This window comes from Aquila chrysaetos, chromosome 22, assembly GCF_900496995.4.
Source record: "Aquila chrysaetos chrysaetos chromosome 22, bAquChr1.4, whole genome shotgun sequence".
NCBI lineage: Eukaryota > Metazoa > Chordata > Aves > Accipitriformes > Accipitridae > Aquila > Aquila chrysaetos.
In genome coordinates, this window is record NC_044025.1 from 18,247,026 (window position 1) to 18,259,539 (window position 12,514).

At 47.8% G+C, this 12,514-nt stretch overlaps 1 protein-coding gene across 1 annotated transcript; it reads left to right on the plus strand.

Moving 5' to 3' along the window:
* The first annotated feature begins 2,928 nt into the window (after positions 1 to 2,928).
* CXCL14 (C-X-C motif chemokine ligand 14) lies at positions 2,929 to 11,965 on the plus strand. The gene is made up of 4 exons (XM_029998385.2): positions 2,929 to 3,221; positions 4,104 to 4,209; positions 8,727 to 8,837; positions 11,066 to 11,965. The coding sequence occupies exons 1-4, from the start codon at positions 3,158 to 3,160 to the stop codon at positions 11,079 to 11,081; spliced, it is 297 nt and encodes a 98-aa protein (XP_029854245.1). The 5' UTR covers positions 2,929 to 3,157; the 3' UTR covers positions 11,082 to 11,965.
* Positions 11,966 to 12,514: the final 549 nt, after the last annotated feature.

The window sequence follows — 12,514 nt, forward strand, 5'->3', positions numbered from 1 at the left end:
CAAAAATGGTGAAGATTTTGCTTCAAATGGTAATCCCATTGCTAAAACTCTTCTTTCTTATTTTAGGGGGAGACAACCACTCATCCCCACCTTCCGTGCTGCAAACCACCCTCCTGGGGCTGGCAAATCACCGCCGGTCCCACCAGGTCTTACCCTCAGAGGCAAAGCCAGCCCTCACCCTTAGTTTACCAGGGCACCTTATGCTGGGGCAGAGGCCTGAAAAAGAATAGTTAATGAGATGAAATGACAGACGTTCCACCAGCAACAATGCCCCTCTAATTAGCCGGACAAAGTGGTGACACGCTGCGTGCACAGGTATGGTTTTGCTCCCCTGGGGACTGGCACGGCTCTCTGAGCACGTCCCATCTGCAGAGCTGAGGACAACAGCTAGACCTCGGTGACTACGCCTGGTCTGAAACGCTCCTTTTGGGGGGGGGGGGGGGGCAAAACCCAAACCCTGATTAATTACTATGCGATCGGGCGGCTTTGTGCGGGCTGCAATGGATGCTTCGACCCGCGCTCGCCCTGCGGCTCGCCCGGCGCAGCCCTCCCAAGCCGCGTGAAACACCAGCTGCTTGCCGAAACACGTTTGCTGAGGCTTAGCAGATCTGCTGGAGATACTGCAGGCGCACGAAGCACCAACGTGTGCTGAGCAGCTTGGCATATGCTTGCACAAAGAAAATAGATCTGGATTACCAGGGTTTCTTTTGGGGCAGACTGCGGTGAATTCCATATATGTTTCCTTTCCCTCAAATCCTTTGCTAAAACTTCTTCCTCTTCTGTGATCGTCATTTTGAGATAGAGCAGGTGTCAGAGACAGCTGTACATGGCCACCAAAATCTGTCACACCAGGCAAGAGACACCTTTCAGCTCTCAGAAATAATTACTATCAAAGCCACCGCTTGGCATAAAGACACCAAACTGCTCAGGCTCATAGTGAGCAGTTACCGTATTTACACACACACCTCAAATACATCCATTTCTACATCTAAATTGGAACTAAAGCAGCCCTTTGCTTATTCAATAGCTAATAAGCTTGGCTCTTTCAACATGAGCACGAGTCATACAAGGAGAAGGGATTTGCTTTTGGAAAGCTTGAAAATTTCCTTCAATTTTCTGGGGGAAGTTCAAATTGCCGTCAGCTAAAGCTGCACCCAAATTTTTATTAGCAGAGGGGGAGGGAATGTGGCTTTCCCTTCCCACAGTTCCCCCCGAAACTGTTCCTGCATACAGTGGAGAGGAGGCTGCAAGGAGGGAATTACCCCAAGCCGCAGCAGGGCAGGATTACAGCCCTGGATGGGATATGGATCAGTTTAAGTCAGCTCTCCCTGGTGCCCAGCGAGCATCCTCACCACCGAGCTGATAGTGACTCTGAAACGAGCCTTTTGTATTCTCCTGCAGTTTTTTTTCTTCCTCATATAGGGAATTGGATAACGACAATTGAGTTCAAAGATTTGAACCGAGACCTGCCGTATCTCAAGTGCCCGTTTTTATCACCAGGCTGCAGAACAAACCTTAGTTAGTCCTTTAGCATTTAGTCCTGTTAGCATTTAATAACACACACCCCAAAACATCCCTAGCAGGGTGCACCAAGAGCCTCAGGAGCTGGTTTAGAGCAGTGCAGCGCAAATGCCCAAAGCATAACAAAAACTATCATACCATCCCCCCTGCCCCTTTACGCCGGCAACAGCCCCACAAGCCTGCCCGGGAATGGATCTTTCACCCCAAAATCTCCCTGCCACGTCAGCCAGGCCCCCCCCCCCCAGCCTTGTCCCCACCATGCCGCCCACCCCTGCTCCCCCATCCCATGCAGGGCAGCGGCGAGCCGGCAGCGGAGTCGGGCTGTTCCCGGCGTGTCGGCACGTCCCGCATGAAACCCAGGGCCAGGAACAAGGCAGCTGCCTGCTCTGCCTGTGCGCAACGTGCAGGCTGTGTGTGGTAGGGCTGTACTCACAGCCTGCCAACACCCGGGCCGGGAACGCGGTGGGGATGGCCGCTGCCAATGGGAGCCGGCAGGAATGAAGCCATGTGGGAAACTTAAAATGCAAGCGGAGCCGGGAGCGCACGGCGTGTCCTTCCCAAACGCTGCCTGAACTGGCAGGATGGCTGGTTTGGGTCGGTTTGAGCGCGCGAGTGGGGAGCGTGGGCAGCGGTATGCTGGGAGAAGGGGCTGAGATGAACCGGGGATCAGCAGAGGCGTTTATCTGCAATGGGTTTTGAATAGAGTACTATGAAGATTAGAGACCCAACGCTGATCTTCACCCATTTCAGTTACACAGGCAAAAATCTGGAATCTGGATTTTAAAGATGCTATTTTAGCTGTTGCCGAAATCAGAAACAGACTCTGCAAGGGAGAGGGAACGTGTATTTACATCCATGAAGTTCCTGCGTGTTGCTACCCTGTTCTTCACGGAGCAGAACGTTGTTGGAGTGCTCATAAAAGCAACTGAAAATTGATCTTATTTCCTGAAACGTTCCACATGCTAAACCTACCTAACAACGCTCTGAGGAATATTTTTTCCCCCGTTTAATTCACTAGGCTTTCCTTTAGATTCAGAAACCTGTTAAAGCTAGAAAATTTGCTATTAAAGTCAATAGCCAACACCCCTTCCCAGGTGAGACTTCTCCCGATCTTATTTCCAAGATGCACGGGAATTTCCACGGAGCGCCGGCTTCCCTGGAGCACTCGCAAACGAGGGGGGGGTATTTTCCACCTAGCAGCCCCATTCGTACAAATATATCCCCCCCACCCAGCAAACCTCCTCCCGATGAGAAATACCCCAGCTGGGCAGAAGCAGCCGCCCCACCGCCTGCGCCCCCACCCCCGGGGATGCTCGGGGCGGGGTGTCCCATGTCCCCCCCCTTGTCCTCCCCTCCCCGGGGCCGGTCCCTTCCCTCCCCGCCGGGGCTGAGGAAGCGGAGGGAGCCGTGGAGTTGCTTTGCATATTAATGAGCCGGGAGCAAGGGCAGCGGGAGGTGTTTTAAAAGAGGACAAGGGGAGGAAAGCGGCGGAGAGCGCAGGCAGCGACAGGGCAGGGAGCTGCTCTCTGCTCTCCTCTCCCTGGTGACATCCAGCCCCGGGGAAGAAGGGGACGAAGCCGAAGCGAGCAAATACATTAAAATCCTCGGCGTCTCTTTAGGTACCTGCTGCCTCACCATGAAGCTCCTGACAGCAGCTTTGCTCCTGCTGTTCATCGCCATGTGCTTAGCCAGCGCAGAAGGTAAGTGGGTTTATTCTGCTTATTCCCACGTAAACCTCTTTTCCAGGAGGTTGCTTTTCCAGTGATTTGTGTTTGCCTCTTGATAGCCCCGAGGTGGATTTAGCTGTTCCCTGCGTGCTGGGAAAAGGGATGTGTTGTATCTGTGGGGTAAGGTACCTGCGAGTTTTTTTAAAGGTGGAAGTAAAGGTAAAATACACGCGACAAAGTTGCGTCTTCATTGCAAGGCAAATAGCCCCAACCCACAGTGGGGGATTCTCCCTTATTCAGGAATATAGCTCAAATATCTCCTTTCGAAATTGAGGGTGGTTTTCACAGGGAAAATAGAGCAGAGCTGGGTTTGATGTGGTAGCACAAATTCCACCGAGTGTGCCAGTGTGTGTTTTCTGCTGTGCACAGAAATGATGGTTAAAAACCCCTCTCCGCTTTTCTCTGGCTGCGAATGCACCACAGCATCCATGCGAGGAGAAACGACTGAAAGTCCCACAAAGTCCAGGAGAGAAGCGAGTGAATGAGAAAGTAGCTGAGATGTACATTTGCTTGCTCAGTTTAAAGCGAGTTCTGACTCTTCCATTTCCTTTTGTTAAATACAATTACATTTAATCACAGCAGGTGCACTTTAAAAAAAAAAAATCTCATCTTTACTAATCCTCAGAACTTATACAGTGCTCCAAAACATATTTCCCAGAGAGCCCCTACCTTTTCCTGGGACATAGCAAAGAAAATACTACTCTTCTTAAGCTCAAAGCATTGCAAAATTCAGCTTTTCCCACCGAGGCTTGAAAGACCAAAGCAAAGTTTGTGTGCGCATATAGGCTGGCAGGGAAGGGACGCTTGGTATGCAGGAGGCTTTGCAGGCACATGAGAAAATGCTTTCTCTTGTAGGCGTAAAGTGCAAATGTTCAAGAAAAGGTCCAAAAATAAGATTCTCTAACGTACGGAAGCTGGAAATAAAACCGAGGTACCCATTTTGCGTGGAAGAGATGATTATGTAAGTTTCCCTTCATTTATTGCTTTCTGTTTCCCTATCAGCTGAATTGCTTTACCTTATACTGCAAGTTCCTTCTTTGTTCTTTGTTTTCCTCATGCCCTGGCATGCTAATTTCTGGGAATAGTCATTTGCTGTATCAGATGCAATAAAATGTGCAATTCTGACCAAAACCCCAGCTATCGTTTTTCGACACAATTTTTTTTGTTCAAAGAAATATTTACAGAACAGGTAGTGATAAAAGGATAATCATTAGTTCAAGCGAACACAGGGACAAATCCTACTCCAAGCTGCCCGATGTAAAATCCAGAACTATTTACTCAAGTTGTTCTGGGCATGCATAATAAGAACACGAGCAGCGTTTGGTCCGTGGTGGTTTTTGCAAGGAAGCGTTATCCCAACCAGAATCAGATTTTCGCCTGCATTGTACCAGAGCCATCCCCTTGCATTCAGTGGGATTACCTAGCATGTAAGAAAATGCTTTCCTCCTAGTCTCACTGCAAGCTGTGACCAATGCTGCCCTGAAATCTCAAAGTGATGTAGTGACTTACTGATCTGAGGCAGGTATGGGGATTTTTGATATCTCTGACAACTGGCTCAAAAGGAGGGGTTTTTTTAGGTTTTAAATACGGGTGGTTTGTGGGCTTTTTTTCCATCCTGTTTTAGATATCTTAAGATTCCCCCAACAAAGCACCGTCCAACCAGCACATGGAGCTGGATAAGGAATAGAGGGGCAGATTAACCAAGACGACGGCACCGAGCCCCTCTGCCTCCGGAGAGGGGGAAAAAGGGTCCCAAGAGCAGCCGCACCCCCAGAACGCCCAGGACTGATCTACTCTGCTGCCTGTGCTCCCGCACTGAACATACGCCATTCGCTTAATCTTAGAAAGGTGCTTTAACAGCAGGATCCGAGTCCTGTCCTGCCGGGCTGCGTACCACCTCCGGCACTCTGTAATGCCCACGGGGCCAAATCCTGCTCATCCGACTGGCGCAAACAAGGAGGTACCACGGGAGCCTGATCCTGCCCACGCAGAAGTGGCTTGCCAGACTCTGCGGAGGGCGTATGGAGGAGGAATGGAGAGCCAAGCTTCCTTAGGCTTCCTCCAGATTTACACCAACATCACTGTGAGCAGTGTTCAGCTCAGGGAACATCAGACCCACCTCTTTGAAGCCCAGATCAGCTGACGGTGACCTGAACAGAAAAAATGCTTGCAGAGCATCACTGCCTGAATCGGTTCCTTGCGGCTTTACTTTGTTTGCTTTGACCTTTCAATAGCAAAATAATGGCGTAGAGGAGCACTAACTCTTCGCATCCCGCTCCAGGCATTTGCCCGAAAGCAGCTGGTGGCCGGGGGGTATAAAATAAATCTCATTAATGCAACATTTGACTTCTAATCAGGAAGTCGGGAAAGCTGGAACGCCGTGCACGAGCGGTTGCTTTCCCAGCTGGATAGCTATGCAGATGCCGAGCAATGCTATTCAAGCCCAGAGGGTTGCCCTGGGTTTGCAGCGGCTGCGGGGACAAAGCTGTCCCATCACTCTCCCATCACTGCTGCTGCCTTTCCAGCTACCCTAATGCAGTCTGAAGTCAGCACTGAAAGCAAACTGAAATTAATATTCTGAGAACCAATTGATCCGGGAGTCTCTGGACAAGGCATAGAAGAGCTAAATTCCTGCAACTCAGTTTTTGTTGCTGCAGTGATCATCTAAAATGAGCTGTCAAAGCTGGTTCCCCTCCTGCCGTCCTCAAAAGCTCTCACATCTTCTCATGTAGCAAAAACACGATATAAATGATGTTTGGCTGAGAAGAAGTAGGTATGGGGGTGCAGTTTAGGAAGGAATTTGTCTTTGGCCATAACCCCCCCAGCAGAGCTGTGGTACAGGGTAAGAGACAGCTAAACCGAGTCCTCAGTCTAGTCAAAACCTACCAAGATTCATGATACACCTAGCAGTAATTGTGTGTGTATCTGTCTCTCAGAATGAGGAAAAGCAACACAAAATAGGAGGGAGGTTTAACTATTTCTGCCTGAAAGGATTCAACCTCTCTCCACATATTGCCCCATCCCAAAGAAGAGGGATGTGTCGGGGCAAGAGCAGCTGATGGGAAACAGGCACCGCTGGGAGCCTTTCTCAAAGGACGGCCAAGGCAGATGGCAGTCCCTGCACTTAGGATGAAAGACTCAGGATGAAAGGACCGGAGCCAGGACCCTTGTGGCCCTGGGAACAGGGTGTTTGTAGGCAGAGGTGCAGCCCCACCATCCCTGCAGATGAGATGCGTGGGGGCAGAAGGCACTGGGGGTCACAGCCTGACCCGGGGTGCTCATCACAGCCCTGGAGGCATGGACTTACTGGGGAGGATTTTGCCACAGGGTCCTTCAGACACCATGGGTGAAGTCTCCAGCCACCAAGCCCTTGGCACCTAAGGGACAGCTCAGCACACACCCCTGGAGCGAGCTCATGTCCCAGATCCCACTGGAGGTGTAAGTTCTGGTGCTTCAGTCCCTTCTCCATCCGTCTCAACCTCTTCTTGCAGTCCATCCAGACAACTCCGCTCCGGGTATCACCTCCCACAGCACCTCTTCTTAGGCACAGCCCCTTACATCTGCCAGACCAACATCCCCAAGAGCAGGGCCAGGTCGGCTCAGGGTGCCCAAAAATGCTCCCCCCGTAACCCTGCGCCACAGCATCAGGGACGGCGCGGGAGCCACGGAGGACCCTGGGGCTGCCTTGGGAACCTCTCCTCTGCTGTCCAGCCTCCAGCATCAACGCAGAAAACCTACATGTGATGTCGAAGCAACTCATCTCAGCCTGAGAAGAAAGCCAGTTCACCTGAGAAGCAAACCACGCATCTCCTCCTCCTCGGACTGCAGGCTCTAGTAAATCCAGAATTGTCTTTGCTTCTGGTGCAAATGTAGGGCTTGCTGCTCTTCAGAGGTGCTCCTTCTCTTCTCCTGCTGCGATTCAGCTCGTCCATCACTTTCTGGAAATACCTTCTATGGTCTGTCAGAAGAAAAATCCAAGCCAAGGTCTGGCATCAGCCAGTGCAGACGGCACAGCTGAGAAGGTGGATGGAGAAACTTTCACCAACCTCAAGTCCCTTAAAACTTGCATGCCTTGTGCCTTTGGCAAAGGTTTGGTTTCACTCCCAGTTCAAATCTACAGAAAAACTCCCCTTCTCACATACGTACTGATCACCGGAGGGGCTGGCTGAGAACACCCTTAGAACAGAGATAGTCCGTAGATTTTAGCAGTGAGCCTTCCGTTTCTGATGCCTGCAGCCAGAGAGACTCTCGGAGATCTTCCACCACTTTCCCACAGGTTCAGGAAAGGGCCACATCCTCCCAGAAAACCACCTGAAAATTACACCTTATCTTTTTGTGATTTTAGCTTACACCTGATGAAGGTAGAGCAGAAAGGGGAGCAGGGAGGAAGGTTAATTGAATGGAAAGAACTATTTGAACACACAGATATTTCTGATTTTCTGCCATTGTTTTACTCGCGTTTCTAGCACTGCTTAAATAATTCCATTATAATATTTTAGTTAAACCAAAAACTGTGTTTCCCTGGTATGGATGGTATTTCCAGAAAATGAACAATTCCAATATAAATTGTGGGGTTGGTTGGTTTTTTGCTTTTGTTTTTTTTTTTTTTTTTTTTTTAAATCGCACAATTAATAACAAAAACCAAAAACTGCTTGATTTTGAGCTCTGAGAAGAGATAGCAGTCTTGATGTTTCTGGAAAGCCATCCTCTTGGGAAGCAGCTCCAGGTCTCTCTTGTCACCTCAGCTGTGGCAGACCAACCGGTGATGGCTTCACTGAGCCCTCCGGGAGGAAACCTAAAACAACGGGAAGACTTTTGCCGTGTTTTGCCTCCCAGCACACTTTAACCTGACAATAAGGGGACACCAAGCCACCGCTGCTGGCAAGGAGAGCGGGGTCAGCCTGTGATCAGAGGAGGCTGAAGCCCCCAGGTCTGCATGCTGGGGCTCAGAGCTAGTCTGTCAGGGACATAGGTACTCTGCCATGTGCAAGTATTTAAAATCTTGTGGACTGAAAGAAAAAAAAAAAAAAAAAAGAAGGAAAAAAATAATCAATGAAGCAGGCCTGATCTTTTCTCTTGGATGCAGTATTGTTGAGTGTAAGGGAGGCATCTCCTCATGCAAAGACCTTGTGGTTACCTGAATAAGCCCTAATTAAATCAGCTGTTAAGCTCAAAAGACAATATCTAACAGACAAGCAGAGCAAACCCACTGATTAAAAACAGCAGGTAAGTCTTCATCTGATACAACCTAGTATAATGGTGGACAATATTGCACCGCACTGATTGATAACAGCTGAAGATCTTCTCTGATATTATTACAATAAACTAAAATATCTGGCATAAAACACAGAGCATGAAAACCCTTCCATTGCCCGCCTGGGCGAGAGCCCCCTGACAAATTTTGGCATTTACCTGCAGTGGGAGCAGAGGACAGGTATTTCCCATGACTCCCATAACCTGTGCTCGCTTGCCTTGCAGCGTGACTCTGTGGACACGGGTGAGAGGGGAGCAGCAGCACTGCTTGAACCCCAAACGCCAAAACACAGTGAGACTGCTGAAGTGGTACAGAGTATGGAAAGAGAAAGGCAGGTAAGTATGGATTTGCTCGATGGATGAGGGGGAAAAATCTTGGTGGCAAGTCAGGCAATCGGCAGCGTTCAGACATAGAGAGGCCAGGAAAATACACACACTGCAAATGCTCTATCTAGCACAGAGGATGTATTTCATTACCAAAATTATGGTTATAAATGGATGTTCTTGATGTTATTTCTTTCCTGCCACATGCAGTCCTCACTTCTATTTTAGGATTACACTGTTCTGACTATAAATAGTAATTATTTTCTGTTAAACTATTCATCAGCTGCTCTTCTCAGTTATTTACATACACTCACCTCCCTTCTATGGGTAAAAAGCCAAGATGAAAAGCTAAATTACTTCCACATGGTCACAAGGAAAGCAGTCAGCAGAGCTGGGAAAAGAGTACCCTGTCACACCACCTCAAAATCATCAATATCTGATGACGCAGATATTTGCCAGTTTTAACTATCATTCCCAGAAAAACAGTAACTTGCTGGCAAGATGCCCTGCCACCTTCTCCCTTGCAAAGATGTTTGGGTTTTATGGGTGGGGTTTTTCGGTTTGGGTTTGTTTTTTTGGTTTTTTTTGCAAGCCATCCATCATAGATAGAAAAGAGCAAGAGAGAAACATGAATTCCTGATGGTTAGTGGTGATGTCCTGCCTGTAATTAAGGGGAGCTGCCCAACTCCTACCACCTCGACAGCCATGGCCAAGAAAGAGCCTCTGCAGGTAGTACAGTCCCACCGAACCCTGATCCTCCTCAGCTGATGGGGAATTTGCTCCCCAAAATTGAACTCGAATGAGGCCAAAGAGCAGCAAGCCCAAACTCTCAGCAGGTCCAAGGGTGCCGGCGAGCTCCGGTGCAGCCACACGGTGCCCAACGGCACAGGCGATGCCACGGCACTGCGAGCGATGGTGGGTGCCGAGCCCCCCGGCCGGCTCCCCTGACTCCCTGCCAGCTCCCTGCGGCTCCTCTGTAACCAGAGCACGTGGGGAAGCCCTGGCTATTGCATAACCACGTATTTACACTTTTCCCCAATTTTTTTTTTTTTTTTTTTTTTTAATAAGGCTGTCATTAAGACGATGAAGGATGCTTAACCCCAGGCTTGTGCATTCAGGAAACACGCAGGGTTCCCCCAAGCAGACCATAAGGAGGGATGCCCCACGCAAGGCTGTGAGGACCAGGGTCCACATGCTGCAGACTCGCTGCTGGCTGCGGATAACAGTGCTGCTCGTGGTCTCCTCCACAGCCCAAAATAAGGGTCAGCTCAAGGTTTTCCCACAGTCCACCCAGGGGAGGGAGACTGTCCCTGCTGCCAGGGAGAGGAGGAAGGATGGCGAGACCAGCATCCCCACAGCTTCGGCTGTCGGCCTGGGGCGTGCAGAAGGGATGCAATGAAACCTTTGGTGTTTTACCTTGCTTCGCCTTGCCCGGCGCTGGCACTGCCCCACTGCGGCGTGCCACCCCTGCATCGCACCCAGCAGGTCCCCAACGCCGCTAACTGGGCAAGCAGGGCAGCCAAGCTGAACTGCGGCTGAAGCAGCATCAAGTGAATATTTCAGATGTAAAAAGCCTGATTTAAACCAAGTCCTCACAATAAATAAAAATGTAAGTGCCTTCAATGCCAGCTCTACCAAGTCCACTGCACTTCTCCCCAGGAAAAGCCAGGACTATGCAGTACAAACATTAATCTCTTCCACAAAACAGCATTGCCCCTAGTTTTCCCCATGCCATGGAAGACTGCCTTCACAACTAGGATTTTTCAGCAGATAAGCCTGTCAAACGGCCTTCTCAGGACATAAACTAGAAAAAAAAAACCTATAGTCTAATATTATTCCAAACATAACAGATATTGTGAATTTATTACATACATACAGCTCATTATATACTTCAATATTTGTATACGAGGTGGGGATTTTTCAGCAGTTAAAGTGTATTAGCATATGTGGATTTCTTCACCTTAATGTATCCTGATAATCGTGGCAGAGTGTGTTACTCCCCACATGCCTGCAAGATGTGGCAGTGTCAAAGTCCAACCCTCCTCCCAGGTGCTTTATGGACAGCAATCCGGTGACCCCTGAAGTCAATAACTTGCTTTCCAATTTACTTAAGCAAAGGCTAAAAATGTGGCTTGGGGTGGGAGGGTGTTGTTCGTGGGGTTTTTATTATTTTATTATTTGGAAGGGAGTTGTTCCATTCATAGTTTAAACACCTTACTCTTGGCTTTCCTTCTGTTTAGGGTTTATGAAGAATAAGAGGAGGCGGTGTGAGGAATGGAGCAGACTCCCTTGGCTGGCGTAGGACCGGGCTCTGCAGAAGATTGTTTCTCTCTCACAGACATAAGACACAAATTCTATATTATTATAAAGCACTTTTTACCAAGGGTCAGTTTTTACATTTTATAGCCACGTGCAAAAGGCTTCCAGATTTCACAAGCATCTGTTGCACTTCAGATTTCATACCCGTCTGCTCTGTACTGAGATTGGGAAAACTCATGCTTTTCATTTTAAGGAGGTTGGGTTTGGGGTTGGTTTTTTTATTGTTATTCATTCATACTTCACTATGATTGCAATCGAGCTTTATAAGCTCATTAGACAAACAGTCATGTTTGTAAAGGTGTTATATAGCCGTGTCCCTCATCCCTTTCGCAGTGGGAAAGCTTCGGTGCTGTGGTTGTTTGTCATGTTTGCAGCCTCCACCTTAGTCAGGCAAAGCGGGGACCAAAGATGAGTTGGCTGGGGAAGATGCCACTGAAGTGTCGTGGCTGTAACTGCAGAAGTGAGGTCCCTCAGCACATCGTCAAAGGAGTGTGAACATCACTTGTGTACCTCTTTGATGGACTTGAGGTCTTGCTGCAAGGTGAAGCGTACCATATCTCCCGTTTAATGTTTCATGCATTAGAAAGCATTCCTAGGTCATTTTTATTACTAAGAAAACGTTTGGGTTTGGTTTTTGGTTTGTTTTGGTTTGGTTTTGTTTTTTTTTTTTTTTTCCCACCTGAAGTTCTTACCTAAAGTTTATGGCTTCAGTACTGAGACATTTTAAGCTTCAAGACTATTGTGTATGAGTTCCTAGATTTGTAGCAACAAAAAAAAAAAAAGCCTTTAAAAGGCACCTTTTTATGAAAAATATGATAGGGCAAACATATAAATACCTATATATGTTTTAGTCACAATACAACATATTCATTATTTTGAATGTAATACTTCAATGTTAAGCAGTGCATTCCTCTTTTTAAAATAACAAAACTACCTTTTCATTTGTAAATATACTATAGGAAGTCTCCCTATATTATCTTTCTGTATAATGTACTGTACTGCTAAATTATCATATGCTATTTAAATGTTTGAAATATTTAGAAGGTTGCATGCAGATTTCATATTTCTTTCTAAGACAAATGAAAAAAGTAATAAAAAATATATTTAAAAAAAGCTGACAATTGCTCTTAAATTTCCTTAAGCCATCAGGGAACTCTGGACGCTTCTAATAACTTTTTTTGGTGGATGAATTGGTTTGAAGAAAAACACTGAAACAGAGAGCTGATTTATAGATATGGCATCTTGATGACACTGGAATCAGAAAACATTATTCCAGTCCAATTCACTTCCCTTTCTCATTTTAGGATTTGGACTTTACCCAAACACCAAGGAATCCTGTTACATAAAGAAGGGCTATACCACGTGCCTAT

Excerpts from the sequence above, each read along its gene's own strand:
- CXCL14 (XM_029998385.2), top strand. The coding sequence starts at position 3,158 with ATGAAGCTCCTGACAGCAGCTTTGCTCCTGCTGTTCATCGCCATGTGC. Across the intron at positions 3,222-4,103 it reads GTGCTTAGCCAGCGCAGAAG|GCGTAAAGTGCAAATGTTCA; the intron begins GTAAGTGGGTTT and ends TTTCTCTTGTAG. Across the intron at positions 4,210-8,726 it reads TGCGTGGAAGAGATGATTAT|CGTGACTCTGTGGACACGGG; the intron begins GTAAGTTTCCCT and ends CTTGCCTTGCAG.